This window comes from Lolium rigidum, chromosome 5 (genome assembly GCF_022539505.1).
Source record: "Lolium rigidum isolate FL_2022 chromosome 5, APGP_CSIRO_Lrig_0.1, whole genome shotgun sequence".
In the NCBI taxonomy this organism is placed as follows: Eukaryota; Viridiplantae; Streptophyta; class Magnoliopsida; order Poales; family Poaceae; genus Lolium; species Lolium rigidum.
Window position 1 is genome coordinate 248,879,371 of NC_061512.1, and position 13,999 is coordinate 248,893,369.

A 13,999-nucleotide genomic window follows, 5' to 3' on the forward strand; every position below is an offset into this window, starting at 1 on the left:
GCTTCAAAACAAGCCCAAGATCATCAAAATCGGAGTCCGGATGTAAAAGTTATGCCCGTTTTAGTTTTGGTGATTCTCGCAGTTTTCGGGGGGGGGGGCGGATAATCCGGCCCAAAGGCCAAAACAGGGACAATATCCGGCCAAATATCCGGCCCGAGCCAGGGGCGATTTCGGGGGCGGATAATCCGGCCCGGGGCGGATTTTCCGGCTCGGGAGGCCCCAAACGGTCATATTTCGTTGGGAGGGGGTATATAAGACCCCCTTCTTCCTCCTTGGGCTGGTTGGTTCACTTTCTCTCTCCCTCCTCCATTGTTGTACTTCAAAGCTTGCCCTAGTTCTTGTTTCCTCCCATGATTCTTGCATATTCTTGAGGGAAAAGAGAGAGGAGATCTAGATCTACATTTCTACCAATCAAATCCATCTCTTTGCGAGTGGAACTCTCTAGATCTTGATCTTGGTGTTCTTTGTGAATTCCTTTGTTCTTCCTCTCTTATTCCCCCAATAGCTTTTGTAGCTTTGTTGGAATTTGAGAGAGAAGAACTTGAGCATCTTTGTGGTGTTCTTGCCATTGCATTTGGTGCATCGGTTTGAGTTCTCCACGGTGATTCGTGGAGGTGAAAGCAAGAAGGTTGTTACTCTTGGGTTCTTGGAACCCTAGACAGATTCTAGGCCTTTGTGGCATCTTAGTGGTGTTCTTGGGGACTCCAATTAAGTTGTGGAGAATCTTCAAGGGCAAGGCCTTTGTGGCATCTTAGTGGTGTTCTTGGGGACTCCAATTAAGTTGTGGAGAATCTTCAAGGGCAAGGCCTTTGTGGCATCTTAGTGGTGTTCTTGGGGACTCCAATTAAGTTGTGGAGAATCTTCAAGGGCAAGGCCTTTGTGGCAATTTATTGGGAGCCTCCAATTAAGTTGTGGAGATAGCCCCAAGCTTTGTGCGGGTTCGGTGACCTTCCTAAGGTCCCATAGTGGATCGAGGACATCCCTTTTGGTGGGAATTCTCGAGGAGAATACGGTGGCCCTCGTGCATTTGGAGTGACTTGTCCTCCACACCGCTCCAACGGAGAGTAGCACTCGCAAGAGTGTGAACTTCGGGCTACATCGTTGTCTCCGCGTCACTTCGGTTATTCCTATACCCGAGCTCTTTACTTATGCACTTTACTTTGTGATAGCCATCGTGCTTGAAGTTATATATATATCTTGCTATCACATAAGTTGCTTGTCTTGCTTAGCATAAGTTGTTGGTGCACATAGGTGAACCATTGCTTAGAATAAGTTGTTGGTGCACATAGGTGAACCATAGTTTATAGGCTTTGGGCTTGACAAAGTAAACGCTAGTTTTATTCCGCATTTGTTAAGCCCATCTCGTAAAAGTTTTAAATCGCCTATTCACCCCCCCTCTAGGCGACATCCGTGTCCTTTCACCGGCGCCGGGAAGAAAGCGCGGGAACAGACGAGAAGAGGCGGGAAGATCGCGCGGGAACGGGCGGTGGCGTGCGAACGCCGGCGACGCGTGGAGGCTGCGCAGCACCGACGAGACGTCTCGCCCGCCCCTCCGTCGCCATTAAGGCAAAGATGCCGCTGCGCGCGAATAACTTCCGTCGCGAGGTAGGCGACGGTTAGGTTAAAATTAACCGTGCCGCCGACGCGTCGGCCCCGCGCCTCCTCGCCTCGCTTTCGTTGTGTCCGGCGTGCCCGGTGCGTCCCCTGTGGGACGGGGACGGGCTCGGGGCGCCGGACACCGTATAGGGGCGCGCCGGACAAAAAAGGGCTTTGGTGGACGCGGCTGGAACGCTTTTTTGTCCGACGCGCCCCAAATCCCTTTGGGGGACGCTTTGGGGGACGCGGCTGGAGATGCTCTAATGCTACTCCATTGGAAGAAAAGGTTGTTGCGTACAAAGTGACAGTGGGGCCCAATGAGACAATGACATGCATTGGGCGCTTCCTGCTTAATTGGGCGGCATGTAGCTGCCACCATAATTTATGATCTAAGGCTAACTCCAACGGTGTGCGCCCTAAATGGACATTCTATCCGCGCGAACAAATACAACACCCAACAGGGCACCTCAACCTAACTTGTTGCTCTTTTCTTTTTTGCTTGGACCACACCATTTTCGGGCCAATTTTGGGGTGAGTTTGCGGAGGGACGCGCATGGTAGTTGTTATTTTGTTGCTCTTAATATATAATTGATTCTAAACTTTTATAATTGATTCTAAACTTTTATAATTGATTCTAAACTTTTATAATTTTGTCATTTTGTTGCTCTTAATATATAAGTTATTTCGTATTATAAATTTGCATTGTAGTGGTAGACAACATTGGCTACATGCAAAAAAATTCAAAGTTTTTTAAACATTTTATTTTTGAAAATGAGGAGGACCTTTGGGTGCTTAGACCACCCCAAACACTTCTTTTTGTCAGATTTAGGATTGCCCGTTAAAGTTGCTCTAACTAACAACGGATTAGGCTGTTACTGATAACAAAAATAACGATTACTAGGCTAGAGTAAAGAAACATGAAAGGCAAAGAGCGAATTCAAGGCAGAAGGCACTATCAGAAAACATGTTGCGGCTTGCGCCGCTCTCGAGGCAATTACTACATGGCATGAAGCTATCACTTAACAGTCAAAGTTACCCGTCAACCCGGATAGGAAAGTCAAGTAGCATTAGGTACAATCTCCATCCAGAAATAAGTGAACTAACTTTATTTTGAGACATATATTTTTTCGATAAAGTTTTGAGACATATATGTTCATAGATAGAGTTGAATCACTTATTTTCGGACTGAGTGAGTATTATTTTAGGTGGCATACGGCCTATTATTTCCTATATACTTCAGTTATCCCAATCCAGGACTTGTGGCGAAAAGAAGAGAGAGAGAGAGAGAGAGAGAGAGAGAGAGAGAGAGAGACGGTGCCGGCCAAAAGTACTAAGGGGCTGTTTGGTTCTTGCCCGCAGCTGCCATGCCAAATCTGGGGCGAGCCAATATTTTGGCGAAGGATTCGCCCACCCTCATTCGGCCAGCGCGTGGGCGCAAAACCAGTACCAGCAACCAATATTTTGGCGTGGCTGATGTAAATGGGCTTCAATCCAAACGTTGGCCTATGCTACCGGTCAACGCCAATATTTTGGTATGGTTATCGCCGGCTACCATCCAAACACACCCAAAATCCTGCCCTGGGTCCGTCAGAAACAATCCTGCCTAGCTGGTTGCACGACAGCAAGAGTCGTCATTCTTATCCCATAACAACGACAGAATTGTGTTTGCTTTGAGATCCGATGGCCTAGATCGTCAACATCTGCAGTCTACATAGTTCTAGACAAAGGTTCAGAAGCGTCGTCTAAGGCGGCCATCATGCATCCAGGTGTACTCCCGTTCCAACCACTCGTGCCTTTTTTTGCCTTTCCTCGCCACCAACTAACGCAGAGTAGATATATGAAGAAGAAAATAAATCGCTTTCCAACAAAAGTCAATAGCGTTTGCATTATTCATGGTACCATAGGAGGATATCATTTTATTATTTTGGGTGCTTTTCGTCACATATCTGATGACGACGTAGATAAAAGCGCTCACGAAAAGGTGTACTCCGTATGATAATTAAAGACATCTCGCCATCGTACCTACGCCTTGGAAATAAAGGAACCACTACTAGTATAAGAAAGGAAGGAGTTAATCACACCTCACCTCCTGATAGTTGTTCATGTTGTTAAGTGCAAATCCTCACTTTAGCCTACCCTATTGGTGCTGTTCGATTAGCGGATTCCTGCGTAGAGATAGACATGAATCAAATGTCTCTCCAAGTGGACGAGTTGCTTTCTAAACAATGCAATCAAGCAACAGGTTTTGCATAGATTCTGGATAAGATCTCGTGTCATGCAGACAACAGCCACCTAAGTACCATGGTCATCTACGCTTCGAGCATGCATCTAGTGATCTGATCTGACATCTATGTACAACGCTTCCGTCCAAGGCATGACATAAATCTGGTAGACTTCATATGCATTATTGGGCAAATGCTAACTTATTCATTGGTGTGTCTATCTGAACTGTCCCTGTCAGTTTTTCTGCATCTTGGCCGGACAGATACATTAAAATCAAAAGGGAGTTCGGCCAACAATAGTTAAAGGTATCTGTTTCCATGTGTTGGAGCAAGCTGCAATGGGCGTCGTGGTGGCAGTTGTCAAGGCCATAACCAAGTGTTGGACGGTAGATGCCTCCAGCTGTATTTAGGAAAATGAAATGGACAAAGGAGATGTTAGTGTTCAAGACAGATATATGAACTGGGATCAATCTCTTCCTTCATTCCAAATGAAATGGAAAGGAAATGTTAGTTTAAGACAGACATGAGATTAGATCACTCCTTACTTTCGGTGGAAGGATCAATTCAGTTCCAACGAACAAGTACAGTTCAGCAATACTCAACTGAAAGATAATGAAGTTCTGCTCAGGTGTTTCACTTGATCCAAAAAGGATTGAAACCAGCAAATGGCACACATATTATGTCCATGGTTTGCGTTTAGAATAGCTTATCAGCAACCAGAGCTCAACTATAAATTATGGTCTATGGGTAACTTCTACTCATGGTTGCTGATGAATATCTGTCACATTGGGGCAACAAAAAATAGTACTAGAAAAACTCTGTTAAAACAATAAGGGACATTGTTATGCACCACCCCCATCCCTTCTGTATGGCATGTAGCGATGATCTTTGGAGGCATTCTTCTTCCTTCGCTTCTCAATAAAGGCGTCAAGCTTTCCCATCTCCTGCAAATTATCAACATAAATTCAAGCGTAAGGCAAGAGATGTCCATGATCGTAGAAAATTAGCAGTCACATGAACCCTGGGAGCATTACCTTGAGCTCATTGTACTTATCCATCAACTTCCTTTGTCGAATTTCAGCTGGTCAAGAAATAATAACAAACTTAAGATACGCTGAGAAGCACACTGTGAAACAGGACGGAATTGGATCGAGGAACAAACATTTCTTCAGATAATACGGCTGTTTTCCGGCCTTGGCAGCTTCCCTCTCTTTCTTAATATGCCCACGCAGAATTTCTGATTCAACGTTCTTCTGAGGATTAGACCTCAACTGCTTATCCTGAAGTAAACAACATGTTTCATCAGTCAACATTCAACAGAATATGAAAACCTGGTAACATTGCTCAATAGGAACCCTGTCCTGATATAATCAAACTTTATATTTGGTCTAACAAATACACATTTAACAGTTAACTTAAAATAAGACTAAACAAGCATTTCCTCCTGTATATTATCTAACATTATAATTGCAGTAAGCATGTGCTTATTGGATAAGTGCAGGTAGTTTCCTACTATTTCTATTTCTGATTCTACACTGCACATGCCCCATCTCCGCACAGCAACATCCAAAAATAAACTTGCTTATCCCTTTCGAGTTTGTGCAAAATATAAATAATTGATTGACACTTGTCGGCCTGACAAATAAGTCTAATGATGCACATAGCGTGCCGCGCCTACCTAGTTGTTATTATGCTTTACAAAGAGGCTGAAGTCAAATGCCTGATAGTAAAATATTCCAAACAAATTCAAATGTAAATTCATACAGATTTGTTATAACAATGGTCAGCATGCTGACCTAGCAAGGTATCTGAATGTTTCATGGTTTCGCCGCCAAGTATAACAATAACATCAATAAGAAAAATGCCAAAACCTTTTACAAAATGTCAAGTTGTCAACAAGTGTAAAAAACTTACAATCCAGGTGATCTGACTCTTCACTTCTTCAATGGCATTAGGGTCCTTCAATTTCTTCATCGACTTTTGGAGTTTCTGGACAAACACATTTAATTCTGTCAAATATAAGTATCTACATGACTCATCATAAGATGGATTGCACAGGCAGAGGTATGAGCATACCTCTTTTTCTGCAGGGAGTTCCTTGTCGAATAAGAAATTGTATCTTTTCCTGAAACTGCATGCCAACATAAAATGACCAAACTGTCAAACACACTAACGGTATAAAGCAAAGCATGTTGTGCGATGAACCTGCACTTCGAAATGGCACAAATCAAAGGATGGTGTGGCAACAAAAGATACAAGTATGTTCGATTCTTACCCTTCTTTGTCAACATCTCCATATACAGGTTCGAATCTTGGATCCCTTACAACCTACAGGAAAAAGAACAGAACAAACTTCAAAAGATAGTATTTGGTACAGTCACACTGCCTCACCAGAGGCCGGGCTACAATAAATAACAACAACAACCTTCTGAAGCATAATATAGGTGAGATATAGAAAGTTCATATATTAACTTATTTTTATTTTGCGATGACTACAAAATCTAAGTATAACAATAACAAAAAAACTGAAAAATATGAAAATAGATTAAGATAGGTAAAGACAGATTTAAGGTAGTCTTTGTTCTATGTTCATAGCGGGTTTATCAAAAGAACATTTAGTTGGATTAAGAAACAAGGAAGGAACCCAGTAGCGTATGATTTTCACCGATGCACCAGACACACAAACAACAGCAAGCTGGCAATGGACTTACCAAAACATCGGAACAGCATTGATCAAGCTATTTTATCCAGGACAATAGCATATGTAAGTAGCAAGACATGCCTAATGCCAATACGTGGTTTAAAATCAGGGCAATAGGCATAGATCATGCCTGCTATGGATTGATAAGTTAATGTAACGGCAATAACAAGGAGAGACTGAACTCACAAAGGCTAAAACTGAACTACCGGTGTGCACACTCTACTTTACCACTACCAAAAACTACTAATCCAATCAACTCGAACATAGAACACCTCCGGACAACATGCTTTATCTGAACTGAATTGCACAAGCAACCAACCTTCTTGGGAACCTGGATCACCTCCCTCAACCTCGGCGGACGCACATTTGTGCTGATCTCCATGGGCCTGTTCACAAAACATCAAACACATCAGCACGAACATCCGATCCCCTAATTCGGCTAATCCTAGGCAGGATCCAGCAGGGCGTGGAAACCGAACCTCTTCCTGCTCTCCCTGCGAGCCTTCTTCTGCGCGGCCGCGGCAGCAGAACCTCCCCGAGCGGCGAGCGACCCGTCGGCGCGCGCGCGCTGCAGCTCCCCGAAGGGCACGTCGGCGAGCACGCGCTCCAGCTCCCGCTCCCGCTCCGCGAGGCTGTCGCTGTCCGACTCCGATTCAGACGACGAGGAAGGTTCTCCGGATTCGCGCGGCGGCGGTTTGCGGGGAAAACGCGAGGGCTTGGGCTTTGCCTCCTCGTCGCCCGATTCCTCGGAGGCTGAGGCGGGGTCGCGCTTGCTGGAAGTCGAGGCTGCGGCGGCGGAGGTGGTGGGAGCGGCCCCGCGGTGGCTGGTGCGGCCTCTCATGGCGGCGGCGGCGGCGGCGGCTAAGTTGGGAGCGGCGGCGAGTCTCAGGGTTCTGGCAGAACGGACTTGACGTTCTGATATTTTCCGTGCAGGCTGCCATTACAACCTGAGAGATGAGACCAATTGGGCCCGGCCCGGTATAACTCTAGGCAGACCCCAACTACTCCTAAATAAGAGCATCTCCAGCCCGTTGGTGCCCACAAGGCGAATCCGGTACAAAATAGCGCCGGATTTGAGGCAAGTTTGGCCTAAGAGCGCCGAACTTTCAGTTATTTTCAAACTAGACCGGCTGCCGGTTTGAATTGCAGAAAAATTTCAGAAAACTGAACACAATTCGGCTAGGCTAACCGCATGATCTTCATTAATTATAGGAGAGCTCGATAGATTAATTAACCGCGGGAGAAGAGAGGGGACGGGAGAAGTGGAGTGGGGTTCTCCGGAGATCAAGCCCTATATATGAAGAAGGGTGGGCGGGAGGGGTGTAGCCACGCGGTAAGATAACGTGGGAAGCCGAACGAGCGGTGGCGCGTCACTACTCTGACGCATATTCCCCATACGCTGACTACCGGCAACCTTCCCGCAACATAAACCGAGGAGATAATGCCGAGTGGTTCGCTCGCTGACAGGAGAAGCCCACCACGCTTCCCGCGAACTCCTGCGATTTCCACTCCCGCGATTTCCCGCGCTTTTCTTTTCACCGGATCTTAGCTTAAAACATGTAAGGTTCCTAGGTGATGTTCGTTTTACCCTCATCTTCTGTGGTCAATCTGTATATTTTAGTTGAAAACTGTAAATAAATCTATTTGGGTATTTATTATCTGTAATTGCTGGAAGCTTATATCATTTTGACTTCCGAGCACCACTCAGTATTTGATTTTCGTTGTACAGCTAGTTGTCCTTTAAGCTTTCTAGATCTTTTCATGATTAATTATATCCTGATCTATGTTCTGTTCTGACGCCACATGAAGAGCAAGTTCTTGGTTCGTCGAGGGAAAACCTATCTTAGAGTAGCAAGTGCACTAGTGCAGTGGCATCTGCTAGCTGTGTATTTTGATCCAGTCATAAAGGTATTGGGTGCTGGATTAGGATGTTATATGTACCTGGATCAAGTGCTCCTATATATGCTATCCTTATTGTTTGCAAGACCCATTTTTCGTTTGTGTCTGGAAATACATGCTACCAGCCTACCAGTGTTGCAGCCCAACACAGTCCACTGTCCTGCTAGTGCTAGTTATGTTATTTGCTTAACAGATTGCAAGTTCTGTTCTGGTTAGCAGTGTGAAGAGCTCTAGTAAATGGGCTTTAAATTCGAGGACATCGCCCGTGGGGTGCTGAATATGGGATCATGCAGTTTCTGATGTTTTGAATTGCATGACCTGGGAACAAGTCTTTGTGTCTACCATAGGAAGTATCACACAAAGGCATTATACATGTGTTTGTTCTTTTTTGATGAAGTTGTGTCGTGTGAGATGTTTTATACTTGAGAATCTCATGACAATTGGATTCGAATGTATGGACAAAAGGCACACAATGAGTTTTGCGTTATGAGAATATGTTGCTAAACAACCTCTGAAAAAACTGAAACTAGAGAGCTTAAGACCCCCTCTATGCCTTATTGCACTTGTTCAAAAAAAAATGCCTTATTGCATGGAGATGCATAACCATGTTGAGCAATAAACCATGTTTCTTACCACTACTGTGACGGGAATCAAGGTCTAAAATATACAACATAACAAAGGGATAGCAACAGTAACATATTAATTACCTGCAAACTTTCTCCAAATGAACCACCAGTATAAAACCTTAGGCCACCTTGTCGGGAAACGGGGGGACGCGCTGCCCCAAATCAAGTGTAGGAGGTGGCGACAGTTGAGTAGGAGCTGGGTTGGAGAGCAGCCTGAACACCGGCAACAGCACAAGAACTGGCGCTGCGCAGGAGAATCGTAGGCAGTGACAAGCAGGGTTGGCAGGATGCAGAAGACGCATGAAAGCCCGCAGGCGGCGGCAACACGCTCCTTGCTCCAATGGCAGCCTTGGCTATCAATTTGAGAAAGCCTTATATGTTCAGTCTCTGCATTCTAAACAGAGTTTGATCTACCGCAAGATGAAAAAGCAGCTCAACACTTGCACTACTCCACCTTGTTTCAAAATCTAGATTGGCTGGTTTTCCAAATGTACATCAATTTAAACAAAATTTTCGAAGGCAACTACGAAGAACTATGCCTGAATACTCAACTCGCTACCTATCTTCAGTTCGTTTTTAGGAATAAATCTGGTAGAATATACCTTTCACATACAGGACAGTAAAAAAGGACCCACGGTTTCACTTCATTTTCCATCGTGCAATGCTTTCAATATCTTGCAAAGAAGGCCACGACAGCTCATGCAAAAAAACATCAGGTACATGACGGTTGAAAGAGACAACACATGTAGTGGAGATTGCTGTAATATATGTGTATACGATTAACAAGGCTGTCTCATCAACCCAGTATGTATAATCCATATCCATTTGACATGTCACAGAACTAACACGGAATGACCTGAAGAACTGAAAAAGAGATGGGGAGAGAACCAACACAAACTGCAGGTTGGTTCAGAGAAACCATGGTTTCACAACCCGATGCTCTCTACCCCACAAACACGAAAACTTGCACGCAGCATTTGGAAATGAAAAGGAATGAAAAGCCTAGTTATGAATTCAGAACTAGAGCCCTTTCTTCTTTATTCAGTCCCAGCAGATGCAACTGCTTGGCCGATCAGCAATCGGCATTGTCGTCCAGCTCTGCAAGCGCCACCCTGCTGCCATCGTTGGTGGCGATGGTCAGCTTCTTCCCTTCCTGCATCAGATACAGACCAGTCAGGAAAATGCAGTGAACAATTACACTATGAGGAATCAATGGGAGATATGCAATATTAGTGTCATTTGAAATTACCTTGGCAGCAATGAGGCTCTCCTTGTAAGCGCTCTTCAGTTTTCTTAGGCTCATTTCCTTCCCAACTTTCAGCTGCTTCTTCTCCTTTGCGCACTCTTCTTTCTTCTTGGTGGCGGCGACCTTATCCAGGGACTCGATAATGGTGTCAACGTGTTGAGAAACCACATCCCCCTCGCTGGATACTTCTGTCTCTTCAGTAATGAGGCTCTCCTTGTAAGCGCTCTTCAGCTTTCTTAGGCTCATTTCCTTCCCAACTTTCAGCTGCTTCTTCTCCTTTGCGCACTCTTCTTTCTTCTCGGTGGCGGCGACCTTATCCAGGGACTCGACAGTGGTGTCAACGTGTTGAGAAACCGCATCCCCCTCGCTGGATACTTCTGTCTCTTCAGTAATGACAGATTCGACGGTCTTGGCTGCAGATGAGGCAGCAGCAGCAGCATCGATTCCCTTCAGCGCCACAGGAGAGCTGTCGCTTTCAGCTTCAGCATCACTGAAATTCAAGACATCGTCAAACTCTGATGACAGATCACCGCTGAAATCATCTTCATCTCCAGAAAGTGAGTCGCTCTCCTCAACTTCATCTGTCTCTTCGCCTGTCCCAGGCATCTTGAGCTGCTCCTCCTCTTCATCTGAATCAAAGTTCACGTCAATGGAGCCGCTCACCTCAATGGTATCATCACTCTCTTCATCCACTGTCTGGTCAGCCTTTAGCATATCCACGTCGCTACTCTCCTCACTGAGGTCAGCTCCCTCGCTGCTCTCCCCATCTTGATCATATTCATCAGCACTCTCATCGTCCGTCAGATCAGCCTGTGGCACCTCATCAACAGCGACTTCCATCTCAGTCACAGCAGCTGGGTCCATCTTGTTAGGTACAGCAGCAACCTCAATGGTCTCATCACTCTCTTCATCGATTGTTCGGTCAGCCTTCAGCATATCCTCCTCATCTTGATCGAGATCATCCACCTCGCTGCTCTGCTCGGTGAGGCCAGCATCATCTTGATCGATCACCTCGCTGCTCTGCTCGGTGAGGTCAGCTTCATCTTGATCAAGATTATCCACCTCACTGCTCTGATCGGTGAGGTCAGCTTCCTCGCTGCTCTCTCCAACAAGAACATATTCCTCAGGACTCTCATCAACAGCGATTTCCTTCTCAGACATAGCAGCTGTGACAATCTTGCTAGGTGCAGCAGCAGCCTCAACGGTGGAATTGAAGGCATCTTCCTCGACGGCTTCTCCTGGCACTTCAACAGCAACATCTTCCTTATCTTCATTGGAATTGTTGATCTCAACAACAGCTATTTCCTTCTCAGTCATAGCAGCTGTGGCAATCTTGTTAGGTGAAGCAGCAGCCTCAACGGTGGAATTGAAGGCATCTTCCTCGACGGCTTCTCCTAGCACTTCAACAGCAGCATCTTCTTTATCTTCACTGGAATTGTTGATCCCATCAGCTATCCCCCGCACAGGTGACCAATTGCAAAGAACCTCACGAGCTTCAGTCGAGCTATTTGCAACGTTGTTCATGTTTGGTTCAGATGCCAACTTGGAAAGGACACCTAATATTGGTGAATCCTCCATGGCTGACAGGGGAGCAGACTTCTCAGGATTCACAAGCTTCTCTTCTTCCTCAATTGCAGCAGCTCCTGTTTATCATGGTTACAAGTTAGCAAATCGAATCAACAATAGATAAAAGGCCTAGTTAACTTGGGATAAAGCAGAGAGCAAATGGATGAATTCAGAATGCTGCAATTGAGTCCTAGTTGCTACAGATAAGAGCACGGAAGACATGTATAATTTAGAAAGCCACAACTTAGAGTCTTAATCCGTACCAATAAAGCAAGGAACACATGGATGAATTTCAGAATGCCACAATTCACTTCTAATTGCTACAAATGAGAGCAGCCAACACATGTACAACTCAGAAAGCCACGACTCGGTCTTAATCAGTACAGATAAAGCAAGGAACACATGGATGAATTCAGAATGCCCCAATTCATTCCTAATTGCTACAGATGAGAGCACGGAATACATGTATAATTTAGAAAGCCGCAACTCAGAGTCTTAATCAGTACCAATAAAGCAAGGAACACATGGATGAATTTCAGAATGTCACAGTTCACTTCTAATTGCTACAGCTGAGAGCAAGGAACACATGCACAACTCAGAAAGCCACAACTCGGTCTTAATCAGTACAGATAAAACAGGGAACAAGCAACTGAATCAAAATGTTGACATGCCACAATCTAGAGACATAATCAGTACAGAAATTGTATATGCTTGGCAGACTCTTATAGTTTTTGAGTCATTATGCATTTATGCTCAATGGTTTACCGCTCAGAGAAATTTCACACATAAGTCTAGGGGGGAAATAGCATTCGAGTCAGTAACAAATCTTACCCTCCTCTTCCTGCTCTGGTTCATCCCCTTTGGTGTTTTCTTCCGGAAGCTTTGTAACTTCCTCCTCCTCAGGGTCACCACATTTCTCGTCAGAAGTAACACCTACACGATCACAAAACTCGAATCAGAACTGCAATCGAACAACCAATCAAATCATTAAGAGGGGGAAAAGCAAATGACTCTCACATTTGGTCACCGACGCATCCTCCTCTTCCTGGTCAAAATCAATCGCCACCTTCGGTATCCCCGTCCTCCTCGTCGATCGCTTCGCAGTGGACACCACGACCTCCTCCACCGGCGCCGTGGCCTTCCGAACCGTCGACCTCTGGCTCCTTCGCAGGGTGCCCGCAGCCGGAGTCGGGAGCGGCGCGGGCGTGGCCCGCGGGCGGCGGCTGGTGCTGCGCAGCGCGACGCCGGGGGTCCGCACGATCTCCCTGACGAGGTCCCGCTTCGTCTCGTCCTCCTCTCCCTCGGCGTCCATCCTGATGGCCTCGGGCGACTTGACCGACACGCGGCGGCCACGCGGGAGCGGGCTCCCTTGCTGCTGCTGGTCCGACGGCGCCGCGGTCCTCAGGACGGACTTCACCGCCGACTTGCCGGGGGTCGGGAGGCAGAGCGTAGTGCCGATCTGGTCGATCCCGTCCACCTGATCCGCGACAAACGAAAACCCGCGTCAAGCAAGGATCCCTAAATCATCAACAGCCGGAATCGCAATTCGTACACCACAAAGGAATGGAGAAGCGTGAATCGGAAGGGTGGAATTGGTGCTTACGGAGGGGAGGGAGTGGAGGGCCTCGACCATGGCGAGGTTGGTCATGTTGGCGCGGACGCCGTTGAGCTTGCAGAGTGCCTGGAGCTCGCGGCGCGAGAGGGTGTTCAGGTCCACCATGTCCGCCGCCGCCGCCGCTGAAACCGCCTCCATCGCTCCCGTCTCCTACCTACCTTCACCCGGTGATGTGATGTGGCGCGGCTGATTTGCTGGCGGCGAAATGCTGAGATGCGGCGGCGCAATCGGGAGCGCGAGGGATTATATAGGTGGGGGGCTTGATATGACCGTTGGGGCCGAGGATGGCGGCGCGCGCCTAGGGTTTGGGCACGCGTCCTCTTCTTTCCTTTTTCTGAAAGTTTGAAATGGACAGAAGTGACCACATCGAGGTACAGCAGCATGGCCCGAACGACCCAACCCGGGCCAGCCCGAAAATCTCGGGTCGGGCCAGGTTGGGTTTGGACCTGATTTTTTAGCCCAAAAAGGCCGTGCTTAGGCTTGCAGTTTTCACGATTCAGGTAAGGTTTAGGGTGGGCTTCTCGGGGC

General features: G+C 46.6%; 2 protein-coding genes across 2 annotated transcripts; both read right to left on the reverse strand.

Annotated features, from left to right (window-relative positions):
* Positions 1-4,641: 4,641 nt before the first annotated feature.
* Positions 4,642-7,360, reverse strand: LOC124654871 (ribosomal RNA processing protein 36 homolog). The gene is made up of 8 exons (XM_047193849.1): positions 6,999-7,360; positions 6,839-6,905; positions 6,094-6,146; positions 5,895-5,949; positions 5,733-5,807; positions 4,981-5,098; positions 4,853-4,899; positions 4,642-4,762 (listed from the first exon to the last, which is right to left on the reverse strand). Exons 1-8 carry the CDS (start codon positions 7,358-7,360, stop codon positions 4,661-4,663), a joined length of 879 nt encoding a protein of 292 aa, XP_047049805.1. The 3' UTR covers positions 4,642-4,660.
* Positions 7,361-9,790: 2,430 nt separating this feature from the next.
* On the reverse strand, positions 9,791-13,609 carry LOC124657437 (eukaryotic translation initiation factor 5B-like). The gene is made up of 5 exons (XM_047195990.1): positions 13,460-13,609; positions 12,874-13,333; positions 12,688-12,789; positions 10,294-11,933; positions 9,791-10,197 (listed from the first exon to the last, which is right to left on the reverse strand). The coding sequence occupies exons 1-5, from the start codon at positions 13,607-13,609 to the stop codon at positions 10,117-10,119; spliced, it is 2,433 nt and encodes an 810-aa protein (XP_047051946.1). The 3' UTR covers positions 9,791-10,116.
* Between the last annotated feature and the right edge of the window lie 390 nt (positions 13,610-13,999).